The sequence below is a fragment of the Maniola hyperantus genome, chromosome Z, assembly GCF_902806685.2.
Source record: "Maniola hyperantus chromosome Z, iAphHyp1.2, whole genome shotgun sequence".
NCBI lineage: Eukaryota > Metazoa > Arthropoda > Insecta > Lepidoptera > Nymphalidae > Maniola > Maniola hyperantus.
The window spans coordinates 16,069,806-16,094,023 of record NC_048564.1 but is presented as its reverse complement, the minus strand read 5'-3'; the positions used below and the strand labels follow the sequence as shown (position 1 = coordinate 16,094,023).

At 39.2% G+C, this 24,218-nt stretch overlaps 4 protein-coding genes and 1 long non-coding RNA gene across 16 annotated transcripts in view; 1 reads left to right on the top strand and 4 right to left on the bottom strand.

Annotated features, from left to right (window-relative positions):
• The window catches only part of Rrp6 (exosome component Rrp6), a 260,688-nt gene extending 259,013 nt beyond the window's left edge, over nucleotides 1-1,675 (bottom strand). For all 11 annotated transcript variants that reach the window (XR_011238425.1, XR_011238426.1, XM_069508645.1 and 8 more), the window contains exon 1: nucleotides 1,446-1,675. Coding sequence is in view for 9 of the 11 variants with exons in the window: in XM_069508645.1 (XP_069364746.1) it covers nucleotides 1,446-1,511 (66 nt within the window). In the remaining 2 variants the exon portion in view is untranslated. The remainder of the gene's footprint in view (nucleotides 1-1,445) is intronic.
• Nucleotides 1,676-2,208: 533 nt separating this feature from the next.
• LOC117995278 (zinc finger protein 883-like) lies at nucleotides 2,209-6,886 on the top strand. The gene is made up of 6 exons (XM_069508840.1): nucleotides 2,209-2,297; nucleotides 2,456-2,488; nucleotides 2,816-3,050; nucleotides 4,508-4,663; nucleotides 4,813-5,399; nucleotides 6,416-6,886. Exons 1-6 carry the CDS (start codon nucleotides 2,247-2,249, stop codon nucleotides 6,749-6,751), a joined length of 1,398 nt encoding a protein of 465 aa, XP_069364941.1. The 5' UTR covers nucleotides 2,209-2,246; the 3' UTR covers nucleotides 6,752-6,886.
• Nucleotides 6,887-10,584: 3,698 nt separating this feature from the next.
• wrm2 (wurmchen 2) lies at nucleotides 10,585-12,672 on the bottom strand. The gene is made up of 2 exons (XM_069508624.1): nucleotides 12,546-12,672; nucleotides 10,585-12,513 (listed from the first exon to the last, which is right to left on the bottom strand). The coding sequence occupies exon 2, from the start codon at nucleotides 12,463-12,465 to the stop codon at nucleotides 12,289-12,291; it is 177 nt and encodes a 58-aa protein (XP_069364725.1). The 5' UTR covers nucleotides 12,466-12,513; nucleotides 12,546-12,672; the 3' UTR covers nucleotides 10,585-12,288.
• Nucleotides 12,673-13,580: 908 nt separating this feature from the next.
• On the bottom strand, nucleotides 13,581-15,240 carry LOC117995376 (uncharacterized). The gene is made up of 2 exons (XR_011238422.1): nucleotides 15,122-15,240; nucleotides 13,581-13,745 (listed from the first exon to the last, which is right to left on the bottom strand). It is a non-coding gene; the product is annotated as an uncharacterized lncRNA (long non-coding RNA).
• A 1,404-nt stretch (nucleotides 15,241-16,644) lies between these two features.
• The window catches only part of Fhos (Formin homology 2 domain containing), a 108,400-nt gene continuing 100,826 nt past the window's right edge, over nucleotides 16,645-24,218 (bottom strand). For both annotated transcript variants that reach the window (XM_069508625.1, XM_069508626.1), the window contains 6 exons: nucleotides 23,903-24,120; nucleotides 22,727-22,919; nucleotides 21,153-21,277; nucleotides 20,167-20,270; nucleotides 19,293-19,347; nucleotides 16,645-18,416 (listed from right to left, as the gene is read on the bottom strand). In XM_069508625.1, coding sequence (XP_069364726.1) covers nucleotides 18,386-18,416; nucleotides 19,293-19,347; nucleotides 20,167-20,270; nucleotides 21,153-21,277; nucleotides 22,727-22,919; nucleotides 23,903-24,120 — 726 coding nt within the window. In that variant the 3' untranslated portion in view covers nucleotides 16,645-18,385. The remainder of the gene's footprint in view (nucleotides 18,417-19,292; nucleotides 19,348-20,166; nucleotides 20,271-21,152; nucleotides 21,278-22,726; nucleotides 22,920-23,902; nucleotides 24,121-24,218) is intronic.

The window sequence follows — 24,218 nt, the reverse complement described above, 5'->3', positions numbered from 1 at the left end:
TTGAGGGATAGACGTACCCCCTTTCCCTACCCCTCTCCCTATTGAGTAGAGACATTTTAAATGTTTTACTAAGGTCAGTTTAATAAATATTAATAAATTCATTAAAAAAAGTATGTGTTTCTGGCAAAGGGGGAGAGGGGCGGATGACTTACCCTACACCTCCACCACGTTTCATAAGATCAACCCATATTTAAATCACAGCCTTATGATTTTTTATGAAACTTTAGGTTTATTTGTGTGGACTTGATCACAACATCGGCATGGAATTTCTTTTTCTAGAACATGCTATAAATGATTTATTCTAGAATTTCTAGGAACATGTTATAAATGATTTATTCCAAAATTTCTAGGAACATGTTACAAATGATTTATTCTAGGATTTCTAAGAACATCTTATAAATGATTTATTCCAGAATTTTTAGGAACATGTTATAAAATATGATTTATTCTTGAATTTCTAAGAACATGTTATGATTCATTCTAGAATTTCTAGAAACATGTTATAATTGATTCATTGTAGAACTTCTAGGAACATGTTATAAATGACTCATTCTAGAATTTCTCGGAACATGTTATAAATGATTTATTTCAGAATTTCTAGGAATATGTTATAAATGATATATTAAAACTAGTCGCTAAGCCCGAAATTGGCGTTACATATGATGTCGCTACACTCAAATTATTATCCTTTAAAGGTAGGTATGCTTAAAATTGAATGGTTATTACATTGAATAATAAGTATAGTTGAATTTTTGACGTTTCCAGTTTTACCAGTTTTTTTTTAATTTATTTATTATAATGCACACATAATACAACAATTTCTATCTCGCCAAACTGCACATTAGTTTATCGGTGAGTTTGCGGTCATAATGGATTAACTATTATTATTCATAAGTATGTATATTAACTTGCACTGTATTCAGTTGGCGAAGGAGTCCTTAATAAAAACTTCTTTTAGTTTCTTCTTAAGGACTCCTTCGCTGACTCCATTCTACACTATTGAATATCTTAGGTACTAAGTAGCTGCTTGATCTCTTACCATAATAATTCGTTACTCTTGGCAACCTTAATCTACCTTTTCTTAAACTTCTAACATGTTCTTTATTAGATATTAGTTTTTTGTATTTACTCTTTACTCTGCTTGTGTGAGCTCAATATAAAATAGAGAAGCAGGAACTGGTTCATTGAGTCTGGTTTACATGACACAACTGAACCACATACATCACTATTATCTTAAATATGGTATCATTATTTTACAATTTGACATTAGCTAATGTCAAAACGTGTTGTTAAATTAAAATCTACTGTAGATACACATTCTATAGCAATCCCTAAAAAATAGTGATTGGCCTGATTGGCATTATAACAAAGCACATTCACAAAAACTTGTGGTGTAAATATGTAGGTATGTTTAGTAAAAGAAGAGGACGCTCAAATCGCCTTACCTCAATTGTCGCACTAATCTCCGGCGGCAAAAATTCTGGAGCTTCGGGATTAAGGGTTACACTCATTTTTCTTTATCGGGTAAAATAACTTTTTAGCAGCGGAAACTAGTAAATGATACGTGATAACTAAATGATAAATTCAAAGAGAATTTATTCACGACTTTTTTGATAAATTGAGCAAACGCAGCAAAAATCAAAACTGAAACCACACTGAAACCACCTGAAAGCACAACACAAAAAGAAAAAGCACGCCAACCAAAGAGTATGGTATGTAATCAGTAATCACTGCCATAGACTGTAACCACAGACCAAAGTATAGTACAGTGCGACAAGACAAGGCTATCTTGGCGCGTGGCGAAAATCGGAACTAACATTGCCAAGCGTTGCCGTCAAGTGTCCCCTTTGCAAAGAAGTTGGAAGCAAAGAAGTTGGAAGTACTACTACGTAGTACGCCTTTGTTCTTGTTTTGAGTATTCTAAAGCCTTTGTTCTCCAACAGCGCCCCTCTGTCAATGTCATTCATGTGCCAAGAGAGCCTTGTCGCACTGTACCTTTATGTTTTAATGATGTTTTATCCACTTTTATCAAGAGGCCCCGCACACGATCAAGCATGTTTGTCAAATTTTACGCACAGATTTTAAGAAACTTGTCAATAAAGTGACACCTTGTTTGACAAACCTGTTTGAATGGTGTTTGCACCATAGAGATTTTTGGAGATTTTGCACCGTTTTCTCTTAGAAATTCTTTGCTTGTGTTTGATGACCTTGATCAAACAAAACGTCATAAAACATATTTGAAAAACATGCTTGACCGTGTTCGGAGCCTATTATCACCCTATTATGCTTATATTATGGTAAAGACTGGTTGTCAAAAATATTAATAAGAGTTGGAATTGAAGTTTGATTATGTTTTGCGAAGGAAAATAACTTATTTTTGAGGGTAGTTGAGTGATTTTAATGACATAGCGATGAATTTTATAAAACCCATTCCACCATGTTTCTTTCTTTTTAGCCATCGAGGCGAGAAACATCAGCGAGGCACGACGTAAGTGAAATTTAAAATTTTGACCATTTTTTCTGCTAATTAAGTTACATTCCGTCTCTAAATATTATATCTTTACGTTGTACAAAGTTCTATTTATCTTTTCTTCTTGTGATGAGTTGTAGGACCGCCTCTCGTGCCTAAGCACGTGCCCCAAAATAATATGAGACGTCTCATCTTGATGGTTTGCATAAGTTCGCGCTTTTGATTAACGCGTCGCATATATTCTCTATTTACCTTATCTACCTACGTCTAAAGACCTTTTTGTTCTGAATCATAAGTTTTTGGTAAATTTCGAAAATGATTAATGTCGAAATTTTGTTCCCACAGGCTTTATACAAAATGGAGGAAGAAGATATCTTCAATGAATCGGAATCTAACCATGCAATTTTGGTCATACCTCAACATTTAACGACGCTCAAAATCAACTGTGCACCAACTGTTAACGTATATATTAACGTAAATATTACGTCGGCGGACACAGAGGGAAACAATGGTGGGAATGTATATTCTGGGTTTTGCAACGTTAAAGTCATAGACAGTTCCGATGACAACAGTAACAATGGTGATTATCTATCAGATTCAGAGAATGTTTTGGGTAAAATCACGCTACCATACTCAAATGATAGCATTGAGTCTGAAAGGTTGATTGATCCAACATATAATCCATATTATGTTAGTGATGCCGAGTCTGAAAGGTCGATAGATCCAACATATAATCCATATGTTAGTGATGCAGAGTCTGAAAGGTCGATTGATCCAACATATAATCCATATGTTAGTGATGCCGAGTCTGAAAGGTCGATAGATCCAACATATAATCCATATGTTAGTGATGCAGAGTCTGAAAGGTCGATTGATCCAACATATAATCCATATGTTAGTGATGCCGAGTCTGAAAGGTCGATAGATCCAACATATAATCCATATGTTAGTGATGCAGAGTCTGAAAGGTCGATTGATCCAACATATCCATACTAATATTATAAATGCGAAAGTGTGTCTGTCTGTCTGCTAGCCTTTCACGGCAAATCCGTTCAACCAATTTTGTCGAAATTTGGTACAGAGATAGCTTGGATCCCGGGGACGGACATAGGCATTTTATCCTGGAAAATCAAAGAGTTTGTATGGGATTTTTAAAACCTAAATTCACGCGGACGAAGTCGCGGACATAATCTAGTAATCCATATGTTAGTGATGCCATGGAAGCTGAGGAGAGCTATATATATACCATTTGCCTACAGGTAAATACCACATTTGTTTGATCCCAGGTAAACACTTCTGACTGTGTTTTAGCATTAAATATCACTTCCTTTAACAGTGAAGGAAAGCATCGTGAGGAAATCTGCATGCCTGAGAGTTCTCTTGAATGTTCTCAAAGGTGAGTGGAGTCTGCTAATCCGCACTTGACCAGCATGATGGAATATGGCCCAAATCTCGCTAAATCATCCTGAGAGTGTGCTGTAATAGAATGGGTTGATGTTGATGATGAAAAGTCAACAGTGAATAGTCATCTTCTAGTCAAGTGCGCTCCATCTTAGGCTGCATCATCACTTGCCACCCAGGTCTGATTGCAGCCAAGTGCTAGTCTCTAAATTAAAAAATCCTGTCTTTGTGGATTAAGATATTTTTAAAATGCCTGGAAATCTTAGCACTTCTTCATCTTTTTTTAAATAATATTAGCCATGTTTATCATAACCAATATTCCCTTTTCCTCTCCAACTAAGTGTAAAGCTTGTGCTAGAAGTAGGTACAACAAAAGTTTAACGGGTGAGGTTTATACCACCAACCTTTCTGATTTCAGTCTGCGTCTTTAACCATTGTCCACTAATTACTAATTACTTTTTTCTTTTTATTCACTATAGGCACACGCTTGACTACAATCACACCTGATAAGTAGTGATGATGTGGCCTAAGATGGGACACGTTTGGTTAGAAGGTGCTTATTCAGTCTTATTTGAAAGATACCCGGAAACACTGATCTCGGAACTTCACTTATTTATTTATGCTTTTTGATTCCAGAACGTCTTGAGTGTGGATTGATCCTCTCCACATTATCGGAAGAAATAATGAAAGCCGATGAGAACCGAGCTAGAGAGGAGATGGGATACGTAGATATGCCCAGCAACAACGTCGCCGTCAAGCAACTGATGTCCTCGGAAGCTGGAAGTAATGTTGGTAAGTGGATTTTTTGTTGTAGTCTAGGGTTCCATACCCGAAGGGTGCTATCGGGACCCTACTTTTTTATTGCATGTTTAACAATATTATGTTAAATATAAGGGTGTCTGGCAAGGGGAACAAACTGTATAATTTTCTATATTTTCCAGTTAACAACCCGTGTGAACAGGTATACCAATGTGAGATATGCAAGCAAATACACTATCAGATATCAGCATTCAGACACCTTATGGAAGTTAAGAGGGAAAAGCCAGACGAGCCTACTAACAACGGTGTTGGCTTCTTATGCCCCAAATGCAAGAAAAGTTTCAATAGTTGCGAAAAGTTTGAAATACACTGCCTCGGCCACGGCAACCCGGATGTAGAGTGTAGTATATGCCGCACAGTCTTCGCATCCAAATTGACTCTTCAGAACCACATTAAAATACATCTGAGAAAACATAAATGCCCGTACTGTACAGAGACTTATCAAAAATTCAAACACTTCACAGCTCATTTGGAGGAGGCTCACTTTGTTTGGAGAACAGGGTTGAAGAAGCACAAGGAAAAACATGAGTTCGATGGAGTGCTAGCTCAAGAACCTGAATCCGAAACTACTGTTTCTGGTAGTGCCGAAGAATACAGTACGGCCTATGAGGAGAGCAAGCAAGATGTTGATTCAGAAACATTTGACGCCAAGTGCTTTAGATATTTCCTGCTAAACGATCCGAAAGGGAAGGAATGTAAGAAGACAAAGGTAATTTTTAATCTAGGTCACTTTTGTGGGATGTCCTTTTTAGAGGACAAAATACTACGGGGGCCCCAATTTTTCTGCTGCGCTTTACTGAGGCTTGAAAAAGGTAATTTTGTTAACATTTTTAATACATGTCGCTTCAGTACCAATAACTAGTCTGGCGCTACTTCAGTGACTCTGTACTCATTCTGTAGGCATTCTGTTACTGCACAGATGGTTGGTGTTACTGAACACTACAGCATGCCCTATGATGAGAGCAAGCAAGATCATGATTCTGTAATAGCTGAAGCCACGAGCAATGAATTGTTCCTGCTACACGCCAAGAAAGGGGAAAAATGTAAGACAAAGGTAATTTTTTATATAGGTCACTTTGGAGGGATGTCCTTTTAAAAGCACAAAATATTATGGGGCGCCAATTTTTCTGCTGCATTTTACTAAGACTTGAAAAAGGTAATTTTGTTTGCTTTTTTATGTCATTTTGAAAAACCGGCTCCAAAAAATATTATTATAGAACTACAATAACACATTGGGTAATAAATTAAATTATTTTTTACTCTTTAGTGTTTGTGGTTATTGAAGTTTTTTTTTGAGAATGTTTTATTAATTGACTAAGTATCTAATGAGTTCAATCAATAAAGATTAAAGTAATAATGTGCCTGTCTCTATAAAAATGTGTTTTTTAAATCCATTTGATGAAGCAAATGATTTAATCATAACCACAGGGAAGGGAAAACCACATCAGCATCACCATCAACCCATCACCGGCTCACTAATGAGCACGGGTATCCTCTCGGGTAGTAGGGGTTGGCTATAGTCTACCACGCTGGTCAAGTGCGAATTAGCAGACTTCATACTTTTTTGAGAATATTAATTCTCAGGCATGTAGGTTTTCTCTCGATATTTTCTTTCACCGTTAAAGCGAGTGATATTTAATATAACTCTAAAAAGTTAGAGGCGCGTGCCTGGGATCGAACCCCGACCTTCCGAACGTTTTTATAAAATATGACCCTTATTTTTAGAGATGCAACAAATGCCAAAAGAGCTTCGACCGCGGCAGGGACTTAAAGTATCACCTTATCGAGCACATTCTTCGAAGCAGCTTCAGGAAGCACCCTAAAGACGACTCCTGGATGCTCCCCCTCACATGCGTGATATGTCAGAGCCAAACCTTCTCCCGAATGGCTGAGTACAAGGCCCACCTTCGCGAGCACGCCAAGCTAACCATGTATAAATGTACGTCATGTGCTAAAACCTTCAGCTACTCCAGCATCCTCTCGAAACGCAAGAGACACGGCGCCAACCAACGCTTCCAATGCGACATCTGCCTGCGAAAATTCAACTGCAAAAAAAACTAATCGCACACATACAGTACCACAACACAGACACCACTAAACCGCTATCATTTCTTACCTTTATTGTAATAAAAAAAACACAACCAGTCGTCAATAAACAAACACATAAAAGTTATACATGAGCACATGGTAGCACGCTACAATGCTACAAATGTCAAAGAGATGGGAGCACGAATGGATGGTGCGCCAGGTCAGTTGTGGAGTACCTAGTCTGTGGGGGGAAGTTCAGAAAATATTCTGAACTCAAACGATATTGTAAATTGTTCCACAAAGTAGAAATCCCGCCGCCTAGGAGGCTGTCGAGAAAACGCAATGGCCGTAAATTATTAAGCTTTTTGTTTTTGGGGTCACAGTTCAGAAAATATTCTAAACTGAAACTGACTGATGGTGTGGCGGAATTAAAATTAAGCTGTCCTGGAACGGTTTTTACAAAAAATACGCCCGTAAAAATATTCACACCAAAAACAGAAAAGCTAATACAGCTTTTTTCTGAACTGAAACAGCATTGTAATAGGTCTCGCGAAACGAAAATAAGCTGTTCAGAAGGCTTTTACAAAACGTAGGGCCCGCAAAAAGACCATTTACATTTTTGGGTCACAGTTCAGAAAATATTCTGAACTTTTGTCCCCATGTTTTTTTTTCTGAGACTGGAGACTGATTTGAACTAATGAATAATTATTGTGCTTCGTTACTTTTTAGTATTATTTGTAGTAATTTTTGAAAGAGGAACTTGATTTTGCACAGTGATTTGAAAATTAATTCCTATTTGTGACTAGTTTGGCTGGACCGATAAAAAGAATATTGTTATATAATCAAATTTAACTTAATCGTTCAATTTATCAAACTTTTTAGTTGTGGCAAAATACCCTTTTAGGTCTTAATATTAAGAAGATTTTTATACTCAAGTTATAAGATGAAATCAAAATGTCATTATAAATTGCAGATTTTTATTTTGTTATCAATAGTGGTGGGTTTTTTAGTTTTTAATTTACTTGTTTGCATATTTAGGATATTAGGTATATTATAGGTATACCTACTTACTTTTTTACTTCTTACTTTTATTGATAAGTATAACATTTCTGTCTTTTCATAACAGCTACAGGGCTCAAGGTACATTGAACCGAAGCGAGGCGACATATAGGTATATTTTCTAAAAGTGTTTTAAACAGAAGTTTACTTTAAGCAAATTCTAATTCGCGTAGTTTACCGTAACGTTTGCTGACATCCGAAAATTACATTAAAAATTCGCGTTTTTCATACAATATTTTAACATTGATGCAGTTATTTAGTGACTGATACGGCTTTTGTGCGTTAGACCTGCTGAATGTAGATGTCGACCACGCGCATAGATTCGCGGTCACCTGACGTATTGTCGAGTCACTTTGGTCGTTGGAATGTATGATTAGTAGGTGATCTTAGCAAGACTACGTGTCGCTTCGCTTTGCCACAATGTGCCTCGATCCTAGCTATGTTTGGTACAGCTGTAATTGGCATTAGATAAATAGAACATGGGTCCGAAACAGTGGGTGATTCATCGATCTGTTCAGTGGTACGCAGTGAAGTAGTACTTCACTTCGTATCGTACATGCCGTACGCCACTTCGTATACGCTCCGTTATCGGTTCGTCAATCAACCATTCGTTTCCACGCTGTAGGAAAGCACATGGTACTCATGCGAAACATCTTCATTGTAGTCCAGAGTTATTTTACTTGACGCCAAAATGTACTTACAATGTGCCTATTGCCTTTTAAATCGGAATTACAATTTAAGTACAAAATTATAGCTTTTGCATTTCACGAAGACGAGTGGCTCATGCTTGTGTTTAAGTCGTATCGGTATAAGTAAGGTACACTAAATGTGTGCGTTTGCGAGCGCTTGCTCGCGATTGATTGGTCCGACATGCACGCACTCTTACGCAATGCCCGTGTATCCGACGTAACCACAAGCACGGTAAGTAAAGTTCACTCGTCTTCGTGAATTGCACGAACTGTACTTAAGTTCTAATTAAAATATCTGATTAGTAATAAATGATCTCTTGTTAATTAAGAAACAGCCTCTACACAAATGTGTAGTATGAAGCTAATTTAAAACATCTTTTTTTTTCTTAATTCTGGTTTTTATTTCATGGCCTCATAATTTGTTAGATATATATTTATATAACTTTTTATTAATTTAAAATTAAGTTTTTTCTGTTTTCTACGTTAAATAAATAAATAAATAATAATAATAGATTCAGTTTAGGATTTTTATATTGGCACTAGCTGAAGCCCGCGACTTCGTCCGCTTGGACTACACAAATTCCAAACCCGGATTTCACCCCCTTAGGGCTTTGGGATTGAATTTTCCAAAACCCTTTAAAAAAAAGTCGCGAGTTTACTAAAAAATAATAATGTTCAGAAATTCCACCTGTCCGGGGCAAGTCGGGTCGTTTTTACGGTGCTATGGTAAACAAAGAACCCTTATAGTTTTGCTATGTTTATGTCTGACCTTCCGCCCGCGGTACGTTGGAGTCTCAAGGTGCTGGAATGGCCGGAAGACGCAGCGTTGGAAAACTCCCCACATGACATCAGACGAGTCGCAGGGACCCGCTGGATTCAGGCGGCGCAAGACCGTGGCGTGTGGAAGTCTCTACCGGAGACCTATGTCCAGCAATGGACGTCTATCGGTTGCTGATGATGCTGATATTAATCACGCTGACAAAGTGGTAAAAGAAAATATTCATAGAAAAAAGTTTCTAGGGTACCTCCTCTACACATCGGGATCGATTTTTCGTCTATCTTATGGTTCCTGAACGCTGCCCAGCCGGACCCAACCCGGCTGGGCAGCGTTCAGGAAGCTTTGAGATATCTTCTTGTAAATTTCCTCAGTCCAAAGTTCCTTGAAGACCAAAGCCTTCGAACAGTGCCAGTGTTGCCAGGGATGACATATGGATCATAGCCTATATGGGCCTCATAGCTAGCAGCCATGAATGCTGAGACAGGGTTGCTAACTATGGGCCTCATAATAAAGCTCGGAGTCACTCAGCGGGCGGTGGAGACAGCTATGCTTGGAGTTTCTCTACGTGATCAAATCAGAAATGAGATCCGTGGGAGAACTAGAGTAACCGACATAGCTCAACGGGTTGCGAAGCTGAAGTGGCAATGGGCAAGGCAAAAAGCAGAGTAGGTATATAACTCGGTCATAAAACCTATTTTATGCCCTTGTACACTATCATTTGTTTCTACGCGTACTATGTTGAAGTCAGGCGAGCATATTGTTACAAATACCTAGAAGTCTCGAAGCTTCTGCATGTTTGGGTCATTTTAATCCGAACCCCTAGCACGTAACAATATGAATCTAGAAATCCACGCGTGAGACTCGCCCAACTTCAACATACAGGATACTCGTACATGTAGAAACAAAATATTTTTTGCTTCGAGTTGATTGTTTGAAAATAATTTTTAAGTCTTAAAATATCATCATTACTGGTCAAGTGCGGATTGGCAGACTTCACACACTTTTGGAGATTATGGAGAATTCTCAGGCAAGTAGGTTTCCTTACGATATTTTCCTTCAGTTTTAAAGCAAAAGATACCGTTAGAATAGAATAGAATATATTTTTATTCAAGTAAACTTTTACAAGTCCTTTTGAATCGTCAACTAGTTTAATTTACCACTGGTTTACCGATTTTACGATATCACAAATCCTCAGACGGTACGCGTAACTGATGCCCGGCACGCGTTGAATTGAAATGCCGAATGAACGACTCCCGGCAAGTTCCAACAATAACTGTACAAAGTTTCAGCTCATTCAGTTGAGGTGTAAGAATCATACAGGGCAAAAAAATACACATTCATCATCAGATAATTATTTATTTTTATATTATAAAAGGACAAAAAAATTAAGTTGTAGGTTGTATTAAACGTAAAAGTAAATATAAAAGTTAAACATTAAATTTATTGTGATTAAGTAATATATTATGTTTTTAACCGACTTTAAAAAAAAGAAGGTTCTCAATTCTCTGTATGTTTTTTTTGTATGTTTGTTACGCGATTTCTCCGCCAAATATAAACCGATTTTGATGATTCTTTTTAGGTATGGTAAGTCATACTTCAGAGGTGGTCTCATTATAGTTTGGTGAAGATTTGATGAATATCTTCGGAGATGGAGAACAGAACTCCTCAATGGATAAGAGTACATTGCTCGCGATCAGTGTAATAACGAAGACCCTCCTCTAGGCATGACATCTGGCGAGTCGCAGGGAGCCGCTGGACAGCGGCGGCGCAAGACCGTGCCATGTTGAAGTCCCTACAAGAGACCTATGTCCAGCAATGGACGTCTATCGGTTGATGATGACGATAATAATGATGACACCATTCATAATCACGAACTTATGATCGGCCCACTACTGAGCACGGGTCTCCTCTCAGAATGAGAAGGGTTTAGGCTATAGTCTGCCACGCTGGCCCAGTGCGGATTGGCAGACTTTAAACAAAGCTACTTTAGCCAGAAGTAAATATAAGCTTATATACTATGACACACATACAAAATCAGTTTCACACTTACAGTCTATAAAAGAGCCAAAAACTTAAAACTAAGTTAATATAACCGTGTAAAAAAGGTTCCATTGGACGGAATTGTGAAATTAAGACGGAGTAATTATGTCATTAATTAATATTATACTTACTTAAATAATTTTTTAATTTCGGGTTCTCATGAATGTTATTGACATATTATTATGATGTTATCACTATCATGATCAACTCATCACTGGCTCACTAGTCACTACAGAGCACGGGGCTACTCTCAGAGTGAGAAGGGTTTTGGCCATAGTCTACCACGCTGGCCATGTGCGGATTGGTAGACTTCACACACCTTTGAGAACATTATGAAGAACTCTCAGGCATGCAGCTCTCTTCGCGATGTTTTCCTCTTCTGTGTGGTATACACATGATTCAAATTTGACAAAATGTCACTTAACACCCTTTTAAAATAGGATAATGGATTTGTAACTCAGTCAATATTCAATAACAATACATGAGCCCAAAATTAATTAACAAAATTATATTGGTGCCAATTTGGACATACACAATCACTAAACTAAATTGGCAGGTGTAAGTGTTATCATTTTTGAGCAGGGAGAGTATACTTAAAACTTGTAAAATAATTTAGCTCTCTTGCTCAACTATTTTCTTACACAAGGGACAAAATATGACTGAAGCAATGACACTGATGCCCGTTTTCATTAAACCTAGGAGTCGCCTAAATCGGATGGCTAAGTATTTAGAAGATGCTTAGAGAAAAAAAACGTTTCACTAACCCTTAGGCGACGACTAACGACGTTAGATGCCACCTAAAGTTACGACACCGATTCGCCGGTGCTTACGCTAGGCAACTATTGACAGATTTGCCTGTTACACTTTTGTTCAGAACTAGTCTGACAACTTGCTTGTTAAAGTAAACTAGGGGTAAGGGTACTGCAATGAAACCTGCCATTTTAGATTAGTTAACAGATTGTTTAAATGGAATATGCACCATTATCAAGCTAACCTAATACGCATCAGGCATATGAGACTTTCTGCTCATATCCTTCCTCCTCATTCCAAATCTCCTGGTCTGCAAATGTTGTGTGTCTCAGCTTGCACCAGCGCGAACCGAACCTCAATATCAGGATGATGACCATCAACACAAACAGAGACAGGATGGCTACAGCTGGGTACATCATCAGGAACGCCATTTTGTATTCGTACAGTCTTGTAGAGTCAAATATTCTAGTGATGTAAAACTAAGTCCTAAAACTATTCTAGTGATGTAGACTTTTTGTGCAACGTATTCTACAGTCCTTTATGCAGTGGAGTTATATGTCGCTCTCTCTTTTATGCAGTTCGAGATACTCCTGGGATGCGGTCAAAGGCTGTCGTGAAACTGAGGCGGGGACCTCGCGATACTCTGTGCGGTCTTCGGGGTAGGAATACTGGACATACTGGTACTGATTCTCAAGTTCTGTGAAGTCCAAGGGTGGCTGCTTGTGTGGTGTCGCCGACCAAATTGAGACTATCCAGCGGTTACCTTCCAAAAGAAAATTTTATATACATTTCTATTATTTGATTAGTGTATGCTCTCAGCTTCGTCCATTTGGACTACGCAAAGGACAATGGCAGAATTTCTGTAGAACTGTAACCCATTTTATTACATAAAAGTCGTTAACACATATGCTATCTGCAGCAAACATAAGATTTAACACCTCTAGAAGATGCGGTTTTTCATTAAATCTAAGTTTAAGTCACAATGATTCTAGGTTATATGCGATTTACCTATAATATTGTGTAACTAATAACATTCGCAAGTTTAAAATCACAATTTTTAATTTTTAAGTGTTTATTTAATACTAGGATAATTATCTTTAATTTATCTTGTGTGTAAATTGGTGGGTCAGGATTTGTCATTCTCCTTTCAAACCCCTAATTTACAAAAATTCTTTCTTAGCAGATGTTTACATCACTGCCAAATTTCAGCTCAATCCATCCAGCAATTTGAGCTGTTAAATCAGTCAGTCACCTTAATCTTTTAAATATTTAAAATCGTTAACACTATAAGGTGAAACTAAAATCTTAAATACACTCTTCTATCTCACATAAAATTTTAAAACTGTGGAATTAACTCCCTTCGAAGGTGCTCCCTTTAGATTACAACATGGGGTTATTCAAGGGGCGGACCAACAAATTCCTAAAAGGCCGGCAACGCATCGGCGGCGGTTCCTCTGGTGCTGCAAATGTTCATGGGTGGCGGTAATCACTTAACATCAGGTGACCTGCCTGCTCGTTTGCTTGCTATCTCTATGATCCATACCTGTATGTCTATCCAGCCAATATTCGGAATATCTTGAACAGCAGCACACAACGTTCAGTATTATAAGCAGCCCGAGGAAAACAGAGCAGATCGCAATGACCACATAGAATTTTGTGAAATCTCCCACTTTAGAGAGGATGGGGTTTATTTCTTTGTAGGTCCCATTCCCTGCAAAGTAAGCGAGAGTTTGATTTGCCGACATTTCTATACCTGCCGAAGAAAAAGGATCCTTCAAATATTTAAACAGCAAAAAACTCCCAATGACACTTTTAGACCAACAGAGTTGTTCACATTGTTCTGTTAACCAGTAGGGCGATTGTCTAAAACCTGCATCAATCATTATTACAATCTCAATTCTTCTGATTGGCTGAATTTGTGCGATTCTTGTTGCAACAATGCATTGTGGCCAATACTGAGCGAGCATTAACCAATCCGAGATGATTGCGATCGTGACATTGTAGCTGTCAAACAACCGCGGTAGAGCCACGGTTCAAGAATAGATTGGACAAACATTTGGAAAACTTGAAGCACTTCTGATATAGACGCATCAGTGAAAGCTGCTTAGTCTCTCAAAAATAATATGAGTTACCTAGAGGATTTCATTTTACTAAGCCGCAATAGTAGAGAAGTTTGAGAAGCTGTGATAGCCTAGTGGTTAGGACATCAGCCTTCTAATCGGAGGCCGTGGGGTTCGATCCTGGGCATGCACCTCTAACTTTTCGGAGTTATGTGCATATTATTAATTAAAACTCGACAAACCACATAAAGTTTTTACAGTGTCTACAAAATTTCTTTAACTCTGGTTAACTAGAATTCAAATTAGTACTGCATACCTCGAGTCCCTATGTAATGTCTATAAAAATATCTAATAATTTGCCAGACAGAATTCGTAACATAGACAGCGAAAATGAATTTAACAAAATATTAAAAAGGTTTTTATTAGAAAAGTGCTACTATGCCATAAATGATTTTCTAAACGACGCAAACAAAAATAAATAAAAATATGGGTCTCCCTACTAAGGTCCTACTGTTCAGACCAAATTGCGACACCCAAACTGTGTATCCATAATCCTACCTTAATGCACTAATCTACTCTCCTATGTCCTAAGATGTCCTTTTGCAAACTAGTTTCAATACCAAAATCTTACCAGGTCGTCCTGGCAAGATTTTGGTATAATGGTGGTTAATGCCAACGAGTTAGTCTGCGTGGATTCAGATTTTTAAAAATTCAGTAAGAACTCTGATTATGGAGGGAAAAGGTAACTAGCATAGGACGAAAATTGTGTTTGTCGTCGGTTCAGCGGTTAAACCGAGAAAAGAAAGACAAAGAGAAGAGAATGCTGTCCGCATTTATGAGTATGGAATAGATGGATCATAGAAAACAATATGGAAAAAAAACCGTTTGATTTGCGCGTTTTCACCGTTTACAAATGGGCGTGGTTATCTGATTTTATGAGAGAAATGAGACAGCGCCAGGCAAATTATTCACAGTAAGTACATTACGTACAAGTATTAAAATACTTGTTATAACAATTAATATTTACCTTTAGTAGCAAGAATAAAATTCTAGTTTATAATTCGAACATGCACAAAACAAAATGAAGTGGCTGCAGGCAGTGGTTTATCACAGACGTCACAGACTGTCAAAACCGACCGACACAGAATGTCAAAACTTAGGACCATAGACTATAGTACCTATAAAAGGCCTTCTACACGATCGGAACCAATCATCGACAGAGGTCACTTTGCTTGAGTTGATGTTAAAATCAACCATGTAGATGTAGGTTGATGTCAATTTTGGTCGTGACGGTCGTGGGCGCATCCATTGCTACCAAGGACAAATAGATAGAGTTGAGCTAAGATTTGCATCTGGTGGACCGCCATGGTGCCTTTTTTGTTTTTCTTCCTCACATAAACATAACTGATAACGCATTGCCTATTTTTGGTAATTTTGAAAGATTAGGTGCCATGTTTAGAAAAATGTTGTAGGTTATAAGTTATAACACATAGTAGGTACACACTGACAAGTTTAGCCAACTACACTACCGTGTGTACTGAAATTTGGTTGATGCATCCAAGGTGACTTCTGTTGGTGGTTGGTTCTGATCGTGTAATCGCCTTATAACGTCTTATTATTATTATATAAAAAAAACCTTAACCTTCTTATTATTAAAAAAACCAACCACCAACAGAGGTCACCTTAGTTGAGTTGATGTTAAAATTAACCATGTAGTAGGTTGATGTCAATTTTCAGTTGGTAACTCTCCTTTCAACCACCTTAGTCGAGGTCATCGTCATTCGCTTCCTACCAAGGGCATATATCAATAGATACGGTTCTGGGTTCTAACCTTTTGAGCATATGCAAGTTTCATTTGAATTCATTCAGTAGTTTCGGCGTGATGCGCGGCCATGATATAGACAGACAGACAGACAAAAAATCAGTTTTAAGTTCAGTAACGATTATACAATGCAATATACAAATTTTCAAAAATACCTTCACTGTACTGAATTGGACCTGCTACAGTTTTATTATAAGTAGGTATATAGAATATAGATTCACCATCAGCAGTTACTAAAAATCCCATAGTCATAAAAACCCTACAAAATCTTACTTCAAATACTTATCGCTCACGACGACTTAATTTGGTCGGTCTATCACCGCATGGGCTATGTTCCTCGCCCTCTGGTGCCCTGCATCTTACCCCGCACCTTCTTAAGGAGACCTCCACGCTGGGAGACGTGCTCGACGAATATCCACCCTACCGGCAAACTAGCCCTACCACCCTACCAGAAGCGGATTAAATATCGAGAGCGCCTTAGGCAAGCACCTCATAGGCGCCCCTCTAACATAGAGGCAGTTTCGGTCACTCCAAGATAATATTACTTAGTAGGTAGGGATAATAATTAGGTAGGCCAGGTAAATGGAACTCTACATCATCGCGCGCGGCGCGCCCCTTCGTAACATCGCGCCCCTAGGCACGGGCTTAGTTGGCCTTAGGGATACACTTCTGCACCATACCACTAAGCGGCTAAGCGCCAGAGGTCCTCAAATGAAATAAAACAACAGTCCTGTTATACTTTTTTATTTATACAGATATTTACAAAATATAAATATCTCAGTAAAAGGAAAATGAAAAACACGACATACCGACATGTCTTGACACAGTCAAGAGTCATCAGTAGGTATATATTTTTTAATTCGTTAAACTTAAACAAATAATTAGTACTTACCTACTTACACATAAAAAAATGCGAGCACCTACGCTTCCGTACGGATCACAGGTACGGATACAAAAAATATAATATGAAGATCAAATTATCGTAAACCACAACTTAATTTTGAAAGTGGAACTGTTATATTATAATGACTGTCACTGATACGCGCTACATCACATCACGCGCTGCACAGATTTTTTAAATGACGGAATGATGTAGATAGTCATGATAACTGATAACTGATACAGTGCATAGAGATAGTTACAGTGCGATAAGGCTCATGGCATTTGGCGCGTGGCGAAAATCGGAACTAACGTTGCAGTCAAGTGTCCCCTTTGGTTACGCCTTTGGTCTAATCCTAATCATTTGTTCTTCAACAGCGCCCCCCTGTCAATGTCATTCAAGTGCCAAAAGAGCCTTTTCGCACTGTATGATGCATAATGGATGCATATGAATATGGTATGACGTCTATACAGATGCAAATTATTTTATCCATTAAAAATAAAAATTGCAATGTAGGTACTTAGGTAAGTGCCTAATAAGACGCTAGAAACAAAATGCGTCCGACCGAAGGTTGAAATAATATGTAGAGTGCACTTTGCTCTAGTTTACGCAGTGTCCTACGGTACTGTTAAAAGGAAAATCCCTAGCATGATAATGAAAATGTGGATAAATATAAATCTAGCAAAGTCAATGTAGCTGTACCTCCAGATCTCAGCCTTGGAGTGCCTAAGTACCGCGTAATTTCAACCTTATTTTAAAAACAGTAAATCTTTAGGTATGTGACATGTGTTAGGTAATTTTATACAGACCTAGGTACCTAAATAATTATTAAAGTTCCAAAGTATTAATTATTGCCATAATTAGGTACATATTTGCCAAGTAATGGTTTTCCATAAAAAATCTTTTAATAAAAAGCTATTGCATGCGTTTGGTGCAGCATTTAAAAAACCGGTCAAGTGCGAGTCGGACTCGCACGCGAAGGGTTCCGTAGGTACCATCGTACAAGAAAGTATAATATAATACTTAATTTGTTTTTACCTGGTTTTCGGATTTTCCCCTTTATCTGTGCTATAAGACATTCAACGGCGGAGGTTAGGGTTCAGGTAGGTAAATGGGAAGTACCCTATAGGTTTTGATTCCCTTGTCTTGACAGACACGACGGACCGACAGACAGGCAACGAAGTGATCCTTTGTTTCTCTGGGGACACGGAACCCTAAAAAATACGTTGAGCAAAAATAAGACGCATCTGGTGAGCACAAGTGAGTAAGCTTTGACAATAAGCTCGGAATACTAAATTAGCTACATTAAAAAAAAACTTTTTTCGTAGATGTTTTGACTTAGGCGCCTACTATAACAAAACTTCCAAATTACCAGCTGTACATCAACTGTATGGGTTGTACAGGAATATGGTTAACTAAAAAAGAAACAAAATAGGTACCTAAGGCTAAATAAATTTTTTTTTTTGAAGGTAGGTATGTTCACTTAGATACCTACTATAATGAGATTCGTTATTCAATAACGTAAAATACTTAATATGATACCTACCTGCTTGGTTAGGTATCAACAAAATAAACTTAATACTAAGTATCTATAATCTTTGTTGCAGTTCCTGTGGTGACCTGAAACAGAAAAAAACCGCTCAAGTGCGAGTCGCAGTCGAGTTGGCGCATGGCCAACTACTTTTTTGTTGTTGTGCCTTATTATGCGATCAGTCGGTGGACTATGAGCAGATTGGTCGGAGGACAGATTGGCGTGATTGGAGACAACTTCCCCAGCGGAAAAACTCCACGAGTCTCAGCTAATTATCCAGTATATGCTTTCTCTTTAGTTGACGGATCGCCTGCGGCATTGTCAACTGCACTGCCAGACGATTTGGATGGTTAGTAAGTCTTGTTTTGTAGTTGCAACTATAGCTTTTAATTTCTACCTTTACTGTGTTGATATTTAAGTGCTCATCCTATAGTGAAGTCATCCTATAGACAAGTGATTCCTTTTTCCTTTTGAGGTACGGAACCCTAAAAACGTTTAAAATCCTTCGTAGAAGCGACCCTCATTCGACAGACTACATTTTGACCATATCCCTGGCGCAGTAGTGAGCGCTGTGCATGGACTTATAAATTAGAAGTCCCGGGTCGGGTCCCGCGACTTCGTCCGCCTGGATTTAGGTTTTTAAAAATCGCGTGGCAACTCTTTGATTTTCCGGTATAAAAAGAGCCTATGCCTCTTTCCAGGTCTTTAACTATACCCATGCATAAAGTCACGCCTATCCGTTGCTCCGTTGTGACGTGATTGAAGGACAAACATTCGCATTTATAATATGGGTTGGGATTATCGCGTTAGGTCGAGGCTACACGTACAGTTAACGACCATTAACTCTCAACGGCGTATTCCGTTAAATTATTATTGATGTTGCCGGAGCATGAGAGAAGACCATTTCTTCGTAGTGGGCCACTGATAGATTGAAATGATGAAGGAAAAATAGATTGTGCACTTACTGATCAGTGGTCTGCGTGCCGGGCCACGACTGGTGCCCGTCTAAAGTTCTGTTCACTGTAAATCAAACGTGTTATGCTGTTTATTTGAGTGTTTTACCTTACTTTCAAGTAAGGCCCTTGTGTGTGCCACTACTAACAATATTTTAGCATTTGTTGATACTTATAGTGATTCGCATAGCATCTTATTTTTGTGAAATCAAATCGCCAGCTTGGAAAATAAAATCAAAGGTTGTCAAAAACAAATCGTGAGAATTTACTTGAAAATTTTGCACATAAAAACTTTAGAAAGAGATTTCGGCTTTGTAGAGCGTCGTCCCTGTCACTCACAGCTATGTCACGTTGTCGGTCTCAACGACAGAGACAACGCTCTATGAAACCTTTATCGAACTTTCTGAAGTTCGATGTGCAATATTTCCTGCCGGGTACTGTACATGGGAATCACACTGAGGTGCGACGACGTTTTTTGCGATGCGACGTCGCACCGCAAGCATTGTGAAAAGGTCCTTATACAGACCCTACAGTCCACAACAGGTCGACATGGCAATCGGGGAGGGAACGCCTCGCACATACGTACAGCCCCCGCGTTTACCCGGTGCGAGCGAGCGCGGGTGATGTGCGGGTGTGCGAGGCGTCCCGCCACCTCATACCCCGATTGCAATCACGACCTGTCGCATATTTTTTTTAAAGAATATTAGCCATGGCCCTTGACTAACATTCCCCTTTCCTCTCTAATTAAGCGTGAAACGTGTGCTAGGAGTAGGTACGACAATAGTGCAACGGGTGGGGTTTGAACCGGTGACCGCCGCACCTTTAACCGTTGAGCTATTGAGGCTACATATACTATAGTTTGTATGTTGTGGTAATGTGTACTCACAGCTTTTGCGGTCAGCGAGTCGGTTGCGGCGACGGTCTCGAGCTAGAGGTCTTCGTTTAGAAGTGGCGCATCTCACCAGGCTCTCTATGATCTCATCTTCGCCGCTGTAAGACAGGATACATCGTTAAGAGCTTACTGCACTTTTCAGGATTCCGTACATGAAGGGTGCCAACAGAACTCTCTGGCGGACGGACAACGGAAGCCTCCGCTGTCCGTGCGTCCGTCTGTCTGTCAGCGATACTGTATTTTCGTGAACCGTAATAAGTAGACAGTTGAAATTTTTACAGAATATGTATTTTAATTGTCACTATAGCAACAAATACATAGTAAAAATTTCAAAATGGCCGCAAAGAAAATAAAAAAAATTAAAGGGTTATTTATTATAATATGGTACGGAACCCTTCGTGAGCGAGTCTGACTCGTACTTGACAGATTTTCGTACACGAGCAGCCTATGGCTGTATAGGCTGCTCGTGTACAAAAATCTGTGAAGTACAGCCAATACATTCTGGATGCTGATGGGACTGCCTGGATGCTGTAGCGGCAGACGTCGGGTATGCTCACCGATACGTAGGTACAGTACGCGGCAGAAAATAATGTACATCGACCTTTAGAAGGAGATAGCGGATTTGTAGAGCATTGTCTCTGTCGTTGAGACCGACAAAACGTCATACAGGTATAAGTGACAGAGACAACGCTCTACAAAGCCGAAATGTCATTCAAGGCTAATGTACATTATTTTCTGCCGCGTACCATATGTAGGTTGCTTCTACACTATTGTGCATTTCTAATTACAACTCGAGTATCTTTAAAACAAGAGTGAACAAACATCATCACTTTCCATCAGGTGTGATTGTTTGTTGATGTGTTTGCCTACAATGAATCAAAAAAAATTATGCGCAATCAGTGCACGCCCCTGGTACACAGGATCCTGCTGCTACGATGTAGTTGGTAGTTCTAGCCTCTAGGGTAAAACGGTGCACTAACTTGGGTAAACTAGGCGGTGGCTTGCGTCGATCGGCTAGCAAGTCGGCGTCTGCGTCGCTTTTCAGTAGTTGCTTCAGCGCGCTGTCCGCCGTATGCTCCCCGCTCTTGTTGGAGTAGTTGCCCACCTGAACAGATTATACAATTTGTGTCAGGTAAAAAAAACCTGGTGGTTAGGACGTCCGCCTTCTAATCGGAGGTCGGGGGTTCGATCCCGGGCACGCACCTCTAACTTTTCGGATTTATGTGCGTTTTAAGTAATTAAATGTCACTTGCTTGAACGGTGAAGGAAAACATCGTGAGGAAACCTGCATGCCTGAGAGTTCTCCATAATGTTCTCAAAGGTGTGTAGAGTCTACCAATCCGGACATGGCCAGCGTGGTAGACTATGGCCAAGCCCTTCTCACTCTGAGAGGAGACCCGTACTCTGTAGTGAGCCGGCGATGGGTTGATCATGATGATGATGAAAAAAAACCTGTAACCGCAGTCTTTAGATCTCCTTGCGCATTCGATTAGTACGCAGTTACATCTGGCTCATACTACTATACGGATGCGAGGCGTGGACCATTAAAGAAGACCTCGGTAAACGTATAGAAGTATTCGTAATGTGGGCATATAGACGTATGCTGGCCATGAGCTGGACTCACAGAGTCACGAATGCAGAAGTTCTTTGAAGCGTCAATCAAAAACGTGAACTTATGCAAACCATCAAGATGAAGAAAGTCGCATATTTGGGGCACGTGCTTAGGCACGAGAGGTACGAACTCCTACAACTCATCATGAAGGGAAAAATTGGCGGAAGAAGAGGCGTGGGTCGCAGAAAAAAGTCCTGGCTGCGCAACATCAGGGAGTGGATGGGAATCGCGAGTGCTGCAAAAAAATTTTGCCTCGCGAAGAACAGAGTGGAATACGCTAAGCTGACTGCCAACCTTCGCTAGTCGGAGATGCACGCAAAGAAGAAGAAAAAAACCGGCTAAGTGCGAGTCTGGCTCGCGCACCGAGGGTTCCGTAGTACAGTCGCATTTTTTCGTCATTTTGCACGATAAATCAAAAACTATGATTTAAGTATAAAAATAAATAAAAATCTGTTTTAGAATGCACAGGTGAAGCCCTTTCATATGATACCCTACTTGATATAGATAAAGATATAGTTATCTTACTTCTAAAATTGAAATACCTACTAATTCATGATCACAATTTAATTTTTTTTGTGTGATGTAACCACAAATTCGCGGTTTTCTGATTTTTCCCCGAATGTCAGCTATAAGACCTAACTACCTGCCAAATTCCATGATTCTAGGTCAACAAGAAGTACCCTGTAGGTTTCTTGACAGACCGACAGACAGACAGACAGACAACAAAGTGATCCTATAAGGGTTCCGTTTTTCCTTTTGAGGTACGGAGCCCTAAAAACAGTGGTCTGATGGTTCAATATCGAAAGTGATGTTAAAGCACAAGTAACATCCCGACAAAGGTACCTAACCCAGGACAGAAAATCCTGGCGTTTATGTACAAGGAGGCCCGACCCCAAATCCCAGTGGAAACGGTTCCCATGAAAGAATCTCTGGTATACTCACATCAATAATCATCTTCCCTCTAGTCTTATTCCTCTCGCGGTGATTGGCTCTCTTCTCCAGCTGCTGCAACACTCTCTCCCTCGTAGTGCGGTACTCCAACGCGAATTCCGCGATCACTTTCAACAGCTCTGCTGGTTTGGTCTTCGGAGCTTCGGTTAGAGGCACGCCGAGGTACAGGAGGAATTTATTGTATCTGTAACAATGGAAACGTTGCTCTTGTGTTCCGTCACGGTAATGTGACGATATTTAGCATATAAATAAAACAAACGTAAGGGGATTTTTTTAAACAGTCGTTAGACCTGTCACATTGTATGATTCAGAATGTTGGGCGGTAACTTTTTGGAGTTATGTGCGTTTTAATTTAATTATATATCACTTGCTTTAACGGTGAAGACAAACATCGTGAGGAAACCTGCATGCCTGAGAGTTTTCCATAATGTTTACAAAGGTGTGTAAAGTCTCCCAATCCGCACATTGCCAGCGTGGTAGACTACTAACAGCCAAACCCTTCTCACTCTGAGAGGAGACCCGCGCTCTGCAGTGAGTCAGCGATGGGTTGATCACGATGATGATGATCATGTATGACACTGGGACATCAAGTTATAAGCAAAAAACGAGTACGACCCGTCTAGCGTGTGGTAGAAATTCGCTTGCAAGGCATTTAAAATTAGAACAATTATTATGAAACAGATAGGCAATGCAAATGTACAACCAAACACAAAAACAAATAATTAATTAATTCGCATCCAATTCGCATCGCATAAGTATTATAATTTGACAAACATTGACAACATCGAAAAAGATCCAAATAATACTTATCTAACATGGAATTAGAAAGAATCTGAGAGTTTTTAATTTAATTTAATTTAAACAACTTTATTGTTAACCAAATTACAGAGAGTAAGAATACAGGATACAATTAAAAAACAAAGGGCGACCTTTTCACTAAGTGATCTCTTCCAGGCAACCTATACTTCAGAACTTATACTTAGAGTACTACTTGTATCTATGATGCAACTAATTAGTATAGAACGCGACAGGTCGCTCTTTAGGAAGGCCCATGTCCAACAGTGGACGTCCACAGGCTGATGATGATGATGGATAGATTGACGACACGGCAGACTTTGGTTTTCGAGCACCGAGGAATTTCGAACAAGAAAACGTAAGAGAGCTTACCTGCTCATAACCCGCTTCTTGATAAGGCTCAGCAGTATGATCCGCTCGGCCGCATCCGTCAAAAACTCGTTGATCTTCGTCTTGAAGATCTGCGAGCCGTCGTGTTTGGCGACGCGCTTCATATGGTCCCAGGACGCCTTGCAGTCTGTCTCCAGCTTCATTAAGTTCACGTTCAGGACGTCGAAGTCTACTTTCGACGCTCGGATGACAGGACCCACCTGAAGTTGTATCGAATAATAATTGGGTTGTATCGAGTAATAATTGGGTATTTGACTCCAATTTTTTTATTACTTTATTATAAACTAGGATAAAAATA